Source organism: Halichoeres trimaculatus, unplaced genomic scaffold (genome assembly GCF_033239565.1).
Source record: "Halichoeres trimaculatus isolate MK-OKI-2021-1 unplaced genomic scaffold, fHalTri1.1 fHalTri1_scaffold_23, whole genome shotgun sequence".
Classification (NCBI taxonomy): domain Eukaryota; kingdom Metazoa; phylum Chordata; class Actinopteri; order Labriformes; family Labridae; genus Halichoeres; species Halichoeres trimaculatus.
Genome location: NW_027437201.1, coordinates 3,935,694 through 3,950,874, shown reverse-complemented (window position 1 = coordinate 3,950,874; position 15,181 = coordinate 3,935,694). Strand labels below are relative to the sequence as shown.

At 41.0% G+C, this 15,181-nt stretch overlaps 2 protein-coding genes across 4 annotated transcripts in view; one reads left to right on the top strand and one right to left on the bottom strand.

Annotated features, from left to right (window-relative positions):
• Nucleotides 1-15,181, top strand: part of LOC141784809 (zinc finger MIZ domain-containing protein 1-like) — a 166,704-nt gene that overhangs the window by 123,160 nt on the left and 28,363 nt on the right. The window contains exon 6 of one of the 2 annotated variants that reach the window (XM_074662699.1): nt 5,848-5,953. In XM_074662699.1, coding sequence (XP_074518800.1) covers nt 5,848-5,953 — 106 coding nt within the window. Of the gene's footprint in view, nt 1-5,847; nt 5,954-14,141; nt 14,242-15,181 lie in introns of those variants that run through there. The other variant, XM_074662700.1, reaches the window with a different exon arrangement.
• The window catches only part of polr3a (polymerase (RNA) III (DNA directed) polypeptide A), a 307,538-nt gene that overhangs the window by 273,467 nt on the left and 18,890 nt on the right, over nt 1-15,181 (bottom strand). Inside the window, exon 2 of one of the 2 annotated variants that reach the window (XM_074662697.1) lies at nt 14,406-14,621. The exons of the other annotated variant lie outside the window; for it this stretch is intronic. The gene's annotated coding sequence lies outside the window, so the exon portion shown is untranslated. The remainder of the gene's footprint in view (nt 1-14,405; nt 14,622-15,181) is intronic. 2 annotated transcript variants of the gene reach the window in all.

The following is a 15,181-nucleotide window of genomic DNA, read 5'->3' as shown; positions in this document are numbered from 1 at the left end:
AGGGAGAGGAGAGCAATAACGTCCTCAAACCACAAAGCAATCAGTGCTTACAGGAAAACACACAAAGCCCTTTCTTCCCTTTCTAATACGCCTGGGGGCTCTTTGAGTAATTGAATAATTTGTATCCCATGACATTTGAAAGAAAGAATCAACTTTCTGGAGTCGTAAGCTGTAAACAAAGATTGAGTTTGGCTGGGATGGCTACCATGATGGTAACTGTCAAGATGATTTGCCAATTTTGAATGAGTTAGCAGTGTTACATAAAGCCCTGAGGAGAGGGTTGTATTCTTCTAGAGGGTGGATTTCTTTGCTGCTATCATCTGTTTGAGGTACAGCTAAAGATCATTTTTCATACAAAATCTTATTCAGGGGCTGCTTACCTCCTTCAGCCTTTAAAGTCAGCTTTGGCAAAATGAATCTAACATGATAGAAAAGAGGAAAAAAAAACCTTAAAACTAAGCACACTACTAGTCATCCTCTGATCAGCAATAACAAATATTATCAACTCACATGAAATAACTTCTGCTTTTTAGCCAAATTCAAACTGTTTTTTTAATTTGTTTTTCTTCATTTTTTTTTTTGCAAAATATAAAGGTATTAACTCAGCCTTTTAGCTAACTGAAGCATGAGTTACTAGTTGATGGAAACAAATGAATAATTAGAATGTTAAGTTAGCTAAACTACAACTTTAAAGTTGCCTTACTCAGCAATGTTGCTAATGCAGTTAGCCATTTACCCTAGTACAACTATGTTAGCTAATTTTGTTTAGGACAAAGAAAGTAAGGAGGGAAACTTTGCTAACAGCGACAATTGTTAGCCAATAGTTCAGAAGGCGCAAGAGAGATGTTTAGCTAGCAAAACCAAGCCTAAATACAGCAATGTTGCCCATGCAGTTAGGTGTTTACTTTGGTACAACTGTTTGCTTATTTTGATCAGGAATAAGAATGTTAAGAAGCTAACTGTGCTAACAGCAACACTTGTTAGCCAATAGTTTAGAAGGCGTAAGAGAGATGTTGAGCTAGAAAAACAAAGCCTAAATACAGCAATGTTGCTCATGCAGTTAGCGGTTTACTTTGGTACAACTATTAGCTTATTTTGATCAGGAATAATACAGTTAAGAAGCTAACGGTGCTGAAAACAAATCTATGTTTCATAAGCTGAATATGTACTATAATAAAGGTTCAGTGCACATCCTCTGTGTTTTGCTAGCTGTAATAAACATTAGCAAAGGTTGCGCTGCTGTAGTCACACTTGTTAGCCATTGGTTTAGCTATTCTCTGGTATTTTTTGGGGAAACTATACTATAGATTTAGAAAGCATAGGCCACATGTTAGATTAGCCAAACTATGCTAAATACAGCTGTTAATCCTGGTATGAATATCTTAGCATATATCACTCATGAAAACAAAGTCAGAAAGCTAACTGTGCTAACAGCGACCTGTTGTTTCATTAGCTAACAACATATTATACTAATGGTTTGTCACAGAGGCTCTGTTTGTTGCTAGCTGTAATCAACATTAGCATAAGTTGCTGCTTACCTGCAATAAAATAACAACTACGACAGTTGTGGAGACATTTGGTAGCTATCCATTAAGCTTAATTTTGGTATATTTTAACAGATAATTACTACTTGTATTCTTCTGATCATTAAGAGAGACAAACAGTGACAGCTTAAAAAATGATGTGTTGTTTAGCTGCTTTTCAACATTAGCTTATTTTGGTCACAAAAGTTAAAAAGCTAGTTGTGCTAACAGCAAATGGATGTTTCCATGCTAACTGCACAGATGAGCTGTTGCTGTACTGAATACAGTTTATGGGCAAAGATTCTAGGCAGTTAGCTAGAACAATGGGTGGTCTACAGACGTGTCACTCATCTGTCACCCTGAGCCATAATGTGCTTTAACATGCACATTTCCATACTGCCTGCAGTGGTAGATAAGAGATACATAAAGCTCCTTTTGGGTGCAATTTATGACCCCGTCAGGTGAGCTTAGCTGAGGAAAGCAAAGGAACCTGAGAGATTTGTACTCAAGCACCACAGTGAAACCACTGTGACACATCCTTCCATACAAGTGATTGTTTGTGTTAGCGCTTTAACGTGCTGCAGCAGGTGCCTTTTCCTCCGTTTCACCAATTCAATTTGTATCCTGCCGTGAAAATCTCAAGGCTTTTCCTTTTAGTTTATGGGTTGTAGAGAGCGTGGTGTGAGCCACACGGGAAAGGAGCGCAGAGAATCTGATGTGATTGTAAAATTACTCGCTCTCAGACTGTAATGGTAAACACTTCACTCTGCTGCCTGCATGTTGGTATTTAGTGATGTCAGACAGGTGGCTACAGAGGAAAAAGTACTTCTTTAAAGCTGCTGGTTATCATTGAACCGGGAAAAATTTGCAAAGATGTCAAAGTAAAATCATCCAGTAAAGTGCAAAAACAACATGATTTGAATACAGCTCCAACCAGATCAAGATGAAACATAGACGAGGTTGTTGACCTTTGAAATTTAACACAAATGTTGATAATACACCATTTTTTTGCATCTAATCTGCCAAACTTCCCATGATTATTTTACAGTTGAGCTGTAGTTTTTGCCTTTCTTTCATAAATTTTAACTTGAAACCCTTAAATTTCTTAGCACTCAGCTCTTTGTACGCTTGACAATCCACCACCACAGCTCCCTGGACTCTGCACAATCTAAGTCCTGAAATTAGAACCACTTGTTGTGACTGCTCACACTAGAATTACCATTTAGCAAAATATCCCTCACAAGTTTAGATTCTAATTAGACAGCGTATGCGCATATATCTTTTTCTTAATGGGGGATTCCTATAAATAAAGGTCGTATATATACATACTCTGTTTTGGTGTCAGTTCAGGACTATACTTACAGGAGATAATGACATGGTGCAGGGAGCTGTGTTCAGCTGTACTACCCCAGGGCTTGTCTTGAAGTCTCAAGTCTGACAGCAGGATCGAGGCAGCAAACCAGGCAGGGAGAAGAATCTGTTTCTGGTGAGGCACGTTGGTCCTCATGGCCTTAAGTATGTCCTAAAGGTCTACAAGGTCTGAGCGGGTCTCTTTGAGCTGATAATGGCGTCAGTAAATCACAGCAACGTGTGCTACATGAGGCAGATTTACATGCCCGTCCTGTGGCATGTGGACGTTTCTCTTTATGTTTCCTCTCAGCCTGCGCTGCACTCCAGGCAGAGCTCCCCTCGCCTCACTGTCCATCGCCTCAGATGGAACTGATAAACTTGTGAGTTAAACAGGGTCTTTGATGCCATTGAACTCACTCTTATATAACACACACCAGAGTTTTTTGATAAGTGTAGTAACAAGGAAGAGCCTTCACTGAGTGTTCAACATGTAGATATTTCAATACACTGAGAAATGATGAACTTCATACTCATTTCAGAGCTGCTTTGTCTTTGCACTAATTTGTTTTCCTCATTATCTCAAAACTAAATTAAAATTGAAAGTTTTAGAAAACTTGGTTTCAAACACCTACCCTCCCAAGGTCAAGTTCAGTTTTACCGTTTTGTTCTCCCTGGTTCTTGGTTACTGTCTGTGGAGGGCTCTGAAAAAACAGTCTGTTCGAAAAGAAGAGCATGAGATCTTCACAAGATTTTTCAAGGATTCTGTTTTTGTTGGGTTTTTTTTGCCATTTGTTCATGGACCAATAGTCCAGACACAAAGAAATTCTTGTGCAGGCTCTCTTAGTCGACAATGTTTGAAAATGTAAATAAAGAATATAGACAATTTAAATAAAGAATATAAAAAAAACTAGGGCACTAAAACACTACACAAGGGAGGTAACATGTACAGGAATGGTGGTGATATGTACACAAGAGGTGATGATACAAGATCATTTAAATACAACAGTCATATGTACACATGAATTTTAAAAGGGTTATACGGGAAGTAATGCTCATATGAGAAGGGACATATATTTCACACCAGGGCTGAACAAATTATTGAATTGAAACCAACATTGCAATCGAAAAGAATGCAGTTTTCAAATCACTAAGGGTGCTATTTAAAAAAAAAGTCTCATCAAGACAGACTTGGTGGGAATATGGTATTTTTACTTTTTCTTCCTTAAAACCAGCAAAAGTCAATATGATTATTTATTGACAGTTTCCTTTGTTGTCTGACTGTGGCAGGGAAGAAGCTGTTGAACAAATGAGTCCTATGGGTGATGATGCTCTGCTCTGACTGTGTCTTCAAAGATCTTTATGAGATCTTAATGAGACTTACTGAAATGATGAGGTCATCATCTAAGGATCCTCTAACTGATTTATGACCCATAAAGGGTGGACCTTAAACACCAAGATCTGCCCAAAACTCTGGCCCCAACAGGCCTCCAGAGGGCTGGCCAATCAGAAGGAAGGGGGTTTGTGGAGCGGGGAGCCTTAAAGAGACAATATTATTCTCTTTGACAATGGAAACACCAAAACTACCAAAACAAAGAAGAGTGGACTCTTCTCTATCGTGTCTCTCTTCTTTTTTTTGATCAAAAAACAGAAAACGTTCATTTTTAGATTGCGCTCGTCTTGGGCACTCCATCCTTTAAAGGGGACATATCATGCTGATCCGTGATTTAATACTTACACATAAAACAATAAAGTTGAAAACAAGACCTTTCACCCCCTGAATTTTCAAAAAATAAGATATTGTATTTTTTCTGATATCCTAGAACGAGATTTGATGCCTCTGAAAATAGGTCATTGCCATTTGGCCGCGAGATTTCGACCTTCGTGACGACACGAGGATCCTTTCTTTTTATTGGAGTAATCTGATAAAGCAGCTCCTCCTCTGTGATGTCAGTTAGTCACACAACTGCCACTGAGGGATACACCCACCAAGAGCCGAGTATAAACGTATAAACTATACATGTTACAGTACCGGTTTGACTCACCACACTGAAGCGTCCTGAGATGATCTGTGTCGAGGTGGATTTTCTTCCTCCTGAGCTGCAGAACCGTCCAGGTCTGACTCGGGGTCCAATACAAAAGGACGTATCCTACACTCTGCCATTTTATTAGTGCTATCAATGCCTTACGGTGAAGTTTTGGCAAACAGCAAATTCGCTCAGTCTGCTCCGTTCAATATGGCGATTTTGTAAATAATGCCATGCTGCAAAAACCGCCCCCTGGCTCTAACCCCTCCGCCCCTCTGATAGAACTGACCAATCAGAGCACAAAGGGCTGTGACGTTGCGAGGTTACTGGAGGTCATTCTCGAAACGGAGCGTTTCAACGAGATCTTCAGATTGGCCTAAAATGAGGATATTGAGAATGCTATTGTGGGGCAATGAAGGAACTAAATGACTTCTGCTGAAGGCAGAAATGCTTTACAGGCATCCAAGTCTGGCATAGTGAAAAGGAGAAACAAGCATGATATGTCCCCTTTAAACCTCTCACAATTGCGGCACTTTTTCTCTCTGAACTACCGCAACACATCCTCCGTTTAAGCGTGAGCTGCTTGAACTTTTCTGACTTGCAGCGTCTCTCTATGCCTCTGTCATCTTCTCCTCATATCAATGCTGAGCTCTCATCCAAAGAGCGCACTGCTCCCACCCACAGTAGTTTACGAGCATGATTTTGATTGACAAGCTCTGCTAGACCCTGCCTATAGACGTCTATAGACGTCAACAGCAGCCAATGAGTTAAGGGACAGTTAAAGGCTTCAAAAATAAGTACGATACCCCCTCTTAAAAAAAAAAAAAAAAGTGGCACAACTCAGGAACCTTTCTTTCTTGTCAGTGATTGCCTGACCTAGAATAAACCACGAGCCTCACTTTAAGCTGTCATTGTCCTGACTGAGTGTCCCTTGCTGTCTTTGTGCTCAGGTGGTCAGCCGTGTAGCAGCCCAGCAGGGCTACGACTTGGACCTGGGCTACCGGCTCCTGGCTGTGTGCGCTGCCAACAGGGACAAGTTCACTCCAAAATCAGCAGGTAAGACTTGAGTTTCCTCAACCAGCGTTTCAGGCCATCTGGCCACACTGGTCAGTGTGGTTAAAGTTTCAGTCCATCACCTTCTGCACAACCAGCTACACTGAACGTCTGAGCAGCACTCTTTGTGTTGAAGCAGATCTTTGAAGTTAAGGAAGAAAAATGTTTTCTGATTAGTTTTTCTGCATCCTTGTCTTAGACTTCCTCACGTAACACCCAGAACTCCAGCTGGATGATGTTCCTCCTCTGGAGTTTTAGACTAAGCGTGTGCAGCAGCATTATCCATTTATCACCGACAACAGCAAAGTAGTGTATCAGAGATGATGAGTTCCTGTTTTTGCACAGAACAGTCGTCTTGGTGTGGTGATGGATTATTGGGACAGATGTATACTGCTAAATGTTGTTATCAAGCTGCCGAAAAAGCACGCTGAAGCTGGACGGGAATGAAGACGTATAGGCTGTCAGCGGCTCGGCAGATAACAGGAATATTTCGTGCTCCTTTACAGTTCCTGATTTGTGGTTTCCACCTGTCTTTAGTTACAGCGGGGGTTGTGCAATTGCTTCTGTGCGCTTAAGTCGACTTGGACATTAAATCCAGAGCCACATATTGTTTGAATTTTCACTCATGTTTGCCTCTTTTTGATTTACAGCATCTGTGGGTTTATATCTTGGGTAATATGAGGCTTCAAATCATGTGGTGTCACTCTTATGTCAGCCATGGGAGGAGGAATCATTCCCTGCCTGCAATTAACTCACTCTGCCAAATGTTCTAATTCTACTTAATGCTAAATCAAATCTCAGGCCCTACTTTACAGGCTTAGATAAGATTGCCAATTGATTCTCTGTCTGAATAATTTCCTGCAACAGTAGTCTTTTGGAAACAAGCACTCGAGTCCAGGCAGCATCCCAAAGTGCATTTCATGGACAATTATCTACCTGTATAAGCATGAATATCTGAGAGCAGATACCAACAGCAAGAGGGAGAGGGTCTCTGGAAACCACAGAGGACACATTCTCCGGCAAAGCTCTTTGGAGTGGAGGCCCCAGTCGAGGAGCACTCTCTGGTTCTTAAACGACACTCCCACAGGGCCTCTCTGAAAGGGCCCAGTCCCCGGGTTTCCAGCGGGGCCGTTGCCCAGTTATGGGGGGAGAGAGGAGAGGAGTCACATGGCAGAGCTGGGAAAGCAGAAGCAGGTCAGGCATCCAAGTCCACGAACAGACGAGCGGCTGTCTGCTGTTCAGAGAGGAGAACAAATCTAAGACACCAGATTAGGTTTTGTTGGAGAGGACGTTGGATGTTATGATAATTGAACCCAGCATGATGGGCAGGAAAGAGCAGCGACAGTTTTCCAGGTTGTTATCCAAGAACTATGTTATGAATTTGTTTATACTCCTTTTTTTAGATAAACTGACTTTTCCATTGTTCCAAAAAAACTTTGTTCTGGTTTTGTTTGTGTTTTTGATCCAATCGCTGATTATTTGAAGAAGTTCAACTCGAGTTCAGATGAGACTAGAATGAGCCTTTCCTGTAATATGAGACTGAATGTTTGGTCTGTTAGTAATATGACAGAGTCAAGTCTTGGTACTCAAATGAAGATTAATTGATTGGTTGTCCGTGGTAAACTCCTGCAGTTAGCTAGCTGTGGCTGTAGCTGCTTCATTTTCTTTAGAGACTTCACTTACATTTTTCATACCTGGCACATGTTTTGCAGACTACAAGGACATTATCCTCCAATGAAGCTTTGAAAAACCCAAGCTAACCCACTGCTACTAGCGGTCAGCATGTGCATCTCATATGAGCAACTTGCACCTGCCCTTTCCACCTAAATGGATCAGGGCCAAAAAAAAAAAAAATAGAAAAAGAAAAAAAAAAAAAATCCAAATTTTTGTAACTATCGGATTCTCTCTGAATAAAGGCATGAAAAAAACATAACTTGGAAAAAAAAACACTCTGTTCACAGTTTGACTCTTGTCATTATTCCTCTCTGCTTAATGAAGGTCATATATCGCCACCTACTGTGTCGGAGTGTGATGGCTTCTTATTTTCTTGTGGTGCTAGTGCTAAGTTGACCGACAAAGAACTGGCTCAAGTTGCTCAAAACTGGTGCTTTGCAAGCATCGACCCTTTGCTAGGACAGTGTGAAGCACCAGCTTCGTCAGAGCCTACCAGGTTACCACGAGTAATGCCTTGTCTGTCATATAGATCAGTTCCATACCTTGTTCTTTATTTAACAGACTAAACAGCCGAATGTTACATATCTTAGTTACATGAAAGGATGTCAATTTCTGCCTTATGTTTGTGCGTCCACATTTCTCCTCTTCTATCCTCTTTATCCCACACAGCAGAGTTGTGCCATGACATGTTCACAGACACACACGCACACACAGAGATGAGCACACTTCACGCAGCAGAGAGTCGGGAAAAATAATGTCACAAACGCAGATTTAAAAAAACAACAACACATTTTTCAGCGCTCCCAGCGCCATCTTAGTGATGTATAGATGTTTTACTGCGACACAATGACATGGCTCCAACTTGGCTCCTTGCTGATGGAAAACCAAACTGGTGAGATATGATTGGACACTTACTGTCACTTACTTTAGCGACCCCTTTAACGACTCTTTCTAGTAACCAGTGACAAATCAAAAAATTTTCTGGAGTTTGGAGTCTTTGACATCTCTAAAAAATGACCATACACTTCTCTTTTCTAAACAAATTAGGCAGTGACATCATTTGGCAACTTTTAGCAACTTCAGGTAGTTGCAATAGCAACTTTCTGTTCTGAGGAGTTGGCAACACTGTTAACTATTGGCTAAGTAATAAAGAGCAGCCTCAAAAGCAAACGTCTGTTAGAAGCGTGAAGTATATCAAACCCAGTTGATTCCATTTGGTCGTAATTTGGATTATTACATTATGCCCTCACTCTTTTCTCAAAATATTTTTTTGTGTCTTTTGTGTTAACTGCTGAAAATCAGTTTTAATTTGCAGTAGTAGCACAATAATGAGCAGTAAAAGGACAACTCTGATGATTACAGCTCATATACACAGCTCCTCTATGCAGACGATAGAGTGATATTCAAATGAAAAGCGATCCACTTGAGTTTTATCTCGTAGTTGCCCTTTATCTCATTTTTTTTTAAATATCAAAGTCATATTTCATTTTCACAAGAGTTGCATCATAGGTTATAATCTGCTTTGAAAATCTATGTCAAAGTGTGGATTAAAGGGGAGTACGGCTGCCATCAGGACTGTCTGCCACAGAGGACATTAGGTCAATGGATCAGCACTAATAAGTAAATCAGATTAGATGTCCTGTTTTAACTCGTCTTGGCTCTGCTGTGTGGCTCGTTCTCACCATATTACATTTCTCTTATGTCATCTAAACTCTGATTGTGAACATGGAGGAAAACTGAGAGGGAATTATGCAGCGCTGACTTCAGCGGCAGGAAATCGATGTCCGCTGTGAACTTTGGGCTGAAACAGGTCGTAGCTTTGATGAATTGATCCATCGTGACGTGCCTTTAACAGTCTGAGTTTGTCATTAGTTTGGTCATTTTTGTGCTTAGGAGGGCGAAAACCAAAGAAACAGGCCCTGATCTAAATTGGCAACAGTAAAATGTAGGTTTTCACCGCAGGAGAACTTCATTATCACCTCTTATTGATTTATCAGAAACATGTATTTGAGTTTCTGCAGAGTTTAGTGGTTTGGATAGCGTCTGGTGTGTTGGTTGTGTTCTTAACGCCTTGTCAGCACACTGGAAATGAAAAACGAGCCCTTTAATAGATGTGCTCAGGGGGTTCGGCCACTTGAAGTCCTTTTGCCTTTTTTTACAAGCGGCCCACAATGCTCGGGTGTAGCAGGGGGGAGGTGCGGCTGTCTGCTAGTAGTGACCTCTTTGTGAATGAGATTAGCCCGCTCTATTAATCTGTGACTACTCGGGCTGTCTTACTGCAGGGTGAAGCCGTGCACGTGAAGCGATGGCGACATCAAAGCAGGAAGATCACCCACTCTGAGTGGATAAACTCATCAGGGTCTCTCCTTTCACTGTGTCGCCGCGTACATTAGCGACTCCGTTAGCCCGGCCCGTGTCGTCACTATCACATCCCCTTTAGTGGTCCGGTCTGGTTCGACAAAACGCTTAATCACGATTTTTTTTCCTCCACATACCCGATTGTTTTCGCCTGGATGAGCTCCTGGAATCCCTCAGCTTGAAACAGTGAAAAGAGGCGCCGACTCACAAGAGAGTTTGTTGAAGTTTTTCAGCCCTGGAGTCGTTCATTCTCTCACGTATCAAACGCCTGGTGAAGCAGCCATTCAGCAGATAATTAGTTGGGCCGCAGCTCGCTCTGTCAGGACGGTTTGTCTCTACACAAGCTTTACACAAGCAGGGCTGTTTGCAGGTCCAATCACTACACATCCAGGGCTGGAGTGGATTAAGACAGCAAGGAAACAGCTTTTATCTAGAGTTGTGTTTTGTTTACTTGGATTTTACACTGTGGGACTTCAGTGTCTTCACTAGTCAGAGCTTAAAGAAGCAGAAGCTCATGTACGAAGACAGAAAAAAGTAAAACTGATGTCTACTTAGTCAAAATCAATGAAGGTTTAAAATTTTGTCTCTTGGAAACAAAGTCAATTTGTTTAATCTTTTCCGTAAAATACAGTTTGAGGTAAAGAAATGCTTTGTTACAGGATTTTTGTTTTAAAAAACACAAATATGGAGCATGATGATTGTACTGAACTACAAACATAATACTAACATGGACGGCACGCTTCCTTCCCCACTGTAAAGAAGTGAAGCCAAAATAATAAAATAGTTCTGTCTGTTTCAAAGCATGACCATGGTTGGAAAATCTATTTTACATTCACTGCGAGCAGCAACCAGAGGAAGCTCTTTAAGTTTTGGCTTCGCTTTTGGGGGGCTATAGTGTCGTCCATGTTTTCATATAGAAGATCTGAAGTTATTTCTGGGGGCATTTTTTTTATCTTTATTGATTAACTAGCTCAAGAAAATCAAGTCATTTAGAGAGAAGAGAGAAAGGGAATGACTTTGGAAAATGTTTAGGTCGGGATTGAACCAGCAACCACTGGGTCAAGGACTACAGCCTCTGTATAAATGGTGTGTCTTTACACAGTAAAACCAATGGTGTCACCACTATTGAATTTTTGCGCGCTTTCTACAAAATGTCTTAGTTTTTTTCCCTTATCATATTTAATAATATCGAACAGAAGAAAGACCATAAAGGTGTAGAAAAATGTGTCTGTAGGGTAAAAAAAACTTTGCCTGTCAAGTTTCTTAAAATAAGAAAAATGTCTTTACAAGAAATTTAGATGTAATTTTTTTTCTTTGATTTTTGGAAATGAGACATTTTTTAGGACTTTTTGGTGAACGTGGCTCATGTAAGCTGTAAATAACTTTTATAAACCCACAACGCCATGTTTTTTTACACTATGACATTAAACAACTCCACCCAAGCACAACTCATATTTTTGCAAATTCTTGTGTCTTTACAAGAATTTGAACGGTTACAACAAGTCTGCACGTCACAGTTTATGAGGTTTAAGAATTACTATGAGTAATATATAAGCTGTAAATCTGTGTCTACTTCGGACTGTATAATCACCTTGTGTGGATTCTTCCACCCAGTCGTGATTGATGTGTTAACTTGCAGTGGGGGGTGTAGGGCTGTAAGTCACCTGCCGCGCTCTGAGCTGATAGTAAATACCAGAAGAGCAAACACAGACAAGAGAGACCTGAGATAAGAGCCTGTCTGTCCTTCCTCTCGTCTGTGTCGCTGTCACACTTATTGTGTGTGTGTGTGTGTGTGTGTGTGTGTGTGTGTGTGTGTGTGTGTGTGTGTGTGTGTGTGTGTGTGTGTGTGTGTGTGTGTGTGTGGCTGCAGGAGGTGATTGGTTTCATCCTGAGCGACTCCTCTTGAATGATAAAAAAAGCAGTGGAAAAAAACGATTGGTGTCATTGAGGCTGTTGATGTGATATCACATCCCTTACGACCCCACAAGATAAAAATGATTATTAAATATCCAAAAAATCTCAAATTTTCCAAAGGTTTGACTTTATCTAACATTGGGTCAATGGAATACAGATCTCTCAACTGAAAGAAAAAGCAGCTAAATGAAGCATCAGTATAGTCAAAATTGATTTATTTTTCAATTAAAAAGTGTCTATTTAAAAAGTGTCCATTTAAAAAATGCCATCTTCACATTGAATTTTTCATCTAGCTTTTAAAACTACATGCTAACTCTTTCAATGCAATCATGCAACCTCAGCATCATATAATGTATAATATAAATAAATACATATAAATATAAAGCATTTAAAACTTTATTTATAAAAGATCATAGCATAAATGAAAAAAAATATATGTAATGCTGTATCTTGATTTAAAACACCCCCTTTAAAGCTCCTGTAAGAAACTTTTGTTTCTGTTAACTCTAGCGCCTCCTGTGGACAAAGCAAGTAATGGCTTACTTCTTTTCTGATTTTGTCCTGTACATGTTTCTGTCATGGTTTAACAAAAATAACTGAACCTGTAAGAGCTGGGATGATACACTTTTCTTCTAATGTGATCCTTTCACATTTTTTTGGGGTGCCAATTGGAATCAAATTGCATTTTTTTTAAACATTTCCAATTTTTTGCGCCTTTGAGTTCACTTTTTTAACATCAGACCATGTGAAAAAGTTGGATGGCGATGTCTACAGACTATATCAGGAGCCATATTTTCCCCAGAAATGCACATCAGGAAAAAAAAAAAATCGCCCTCTGCTGGAGAAAAGCTGTAACTTTTTATCAACCCAGCTTATAAAGAAAATCTAAAATGAAGGATCAAAAGTTGAAAATACACTTTTTTTTTTTTTCAAAAAATCCTGATTTAAAAATTGTAAAACAAGAAATCCCAATATTTATGTGAATGGATTTCGCATATACCCAGCCCAGTATTGAACCCAGTCTGTAGCCCCTTTTGCCCACATCACTCCTCGCTCTTACCCTGCCCCCTCCTCTATCAGCTGCCCCACCCTCACTGAATGAAGGTATGAACAGCCCCAAAACTAACTTAATAGCTTATTTCAATACTCAGTGTATCAATCATTGAAACTTTTTAAGGCTGAAAACAAAAATAGAGGCTCTCTTGACAGAAGGAAATTGATTGCTGACACCAACTGGCTGGTGTCAACTAGGTTTCAGTATTAAAAATAAACATATTGAAGTCACTAATCATAACATAGCTGATTTTACTGTAACTGGCTAAAATCTTAGAATCAGGATCTGAATAGCCCCTATTCTCCAATTATCTTTAAAAAGCCAATGTTTACAAGGTCTTTTGTGGTGTAAGAGACCAAGGAAGGAGAGCAAAGTGCAACAAAGTACAAGAGAGTAAAGTACCGAGGCAACCATCTGCAGCGTCATCCTGGAACTATGTATAAAAAGTTTTTATTGAATTTTAAGTCTAAGGAGCCACTCAGAATTAAGCTTCATTAAACTTTTTTTTTGCAAATATGTGCTTTTTAATGTTATATCTGCCCTAATTGAACGCCTGAACTAGCCGGGCTTGTTCAAAGTGAGTGTGAGTATTTCTGTTTGCAGATGATGTTGGATTCTCCGCCTCAGGTGGCCACAGTTTACATGTTTCATGAGGGTGTAATTATTTATCCAAAAGCTTACCCGGGCTCATGTGTGCCCAAAGACAAATGTGCTCTAATTGGCCCCTCCCTCTCTGATCCTAACTCTGTGCGCATAAGGAAGCCACAAAACTGAGCCTCCTCCTCCTCCTCCTCCTCCTCCTCCTCCTCCTCCTTCATGCTCCTTAATTACAATGACTCGTTTGATGGATTAACTTGACTGTATGCAAAGACAAGATTTTGGGAGCTGAAGTCTTAATGCACCCACCTGCAACATTTCCATCGCCCACTTTTTTGGCGCGTCTCAGGGATGATCATCCTCTGTGTAACAAATGCTGCTCTAAATCAATTGATTGGGGCTTTTTTTTTTTTAAACTGGTTGCTCTGGACGCAGGCCAACATACAGGCTGTCTAGCACATTAAGCACCACCCCCCTTTTGCAGGTTTGAAATGTGAGCTGCCTGCTTTTTTTTTTTTTCCTCCTCTCTTCTCCTCTCTCCCCTCCCTCCTCCTCCCCTCCCTCCTCCCCTCCCTGTCTCCCTTCTGGCGAAGTGGCTGTGGCTGCTTCTGTGTGATGTGTGTATTGGGAGAGCAAGCAATGGATCACTAGACAGAAAAAGAAGATACATCAATAACTGCTGCATACATCCGAGGTGAGGAGATAAGCATTTCTCTCTCTCTGCCTCTCTGCCTGTCCTCCCCCCTCCTCCTCCTCCTGTCTCCCACCTCTCTCCCCTCCTCTCCCTCTCTGTCTTTAACCCTTTACGCTGCAGAAGCCGGCTCCAAATGTTGCTGGATTACTCCTGCCGATACGCACCTTTCTTCTTCTCTGACCAAAAAACGTGTGTCCTCCTCCTCCTCTCCTCTTTCTGTATGAAGTTTCCTTTCCTTCTTTCTTTTTTCTTTTTTTTTTTACCCCTCCTGTTTCCCCTCTCATTGTCTCTGGGGTATTTGTTGCTTGAGTGCAAAGAAGCCGGTGGCAAAGTACAGCAGGAGCCCATTAGCAATGACTCCATCTGTGATTGGTTTTTGCCTGCGAAACGGAGAGAGCAGCCATGAATAATTGATGTGTATTGTGCAGTCAGTCACTGGACACGCAGGGAGAGAAGGAGAGGAGAGGAAAACAGAGAGGAGCTGCTGCCCTCAGACACCAAGGGGGAAGAGGAGGGAGGGAGGAAGAATGTTAGAGAGAGGAGAGGAAGGTGGGAGGGATAGAGGGAGACACACACAGGGAAAGAGCTTTAAAATAGCTGCTGGCTTCAGTAGTGCAGAGATTAAGGCTGCCCTGTATCGCCTTTGTTCTGCTGTTGCACATTTGTGCTCAGAAGTGTTTCTAGACACGAGTCCCCCCTTTTTTTGTGCACTGAAGAGTGAGAAATAAGCAGGGACATTGCTGTAGTTAGTCTGGTTGAAATGCGGGTGGCATTTCAGACGCACAGAGGGGGAGTAAAGGGGGAGTCTGTGCTGCTGCGAGCCGTCCAACGGAGGAAACAGCAGTTAGAGAGGGACATGTTTGCACGGGGTGTATCTGGTGACAGGAGTGAAGGTGGATCTGCTGCAGCTCAGAGGAACTTCATGTTATTTTACCCTTTA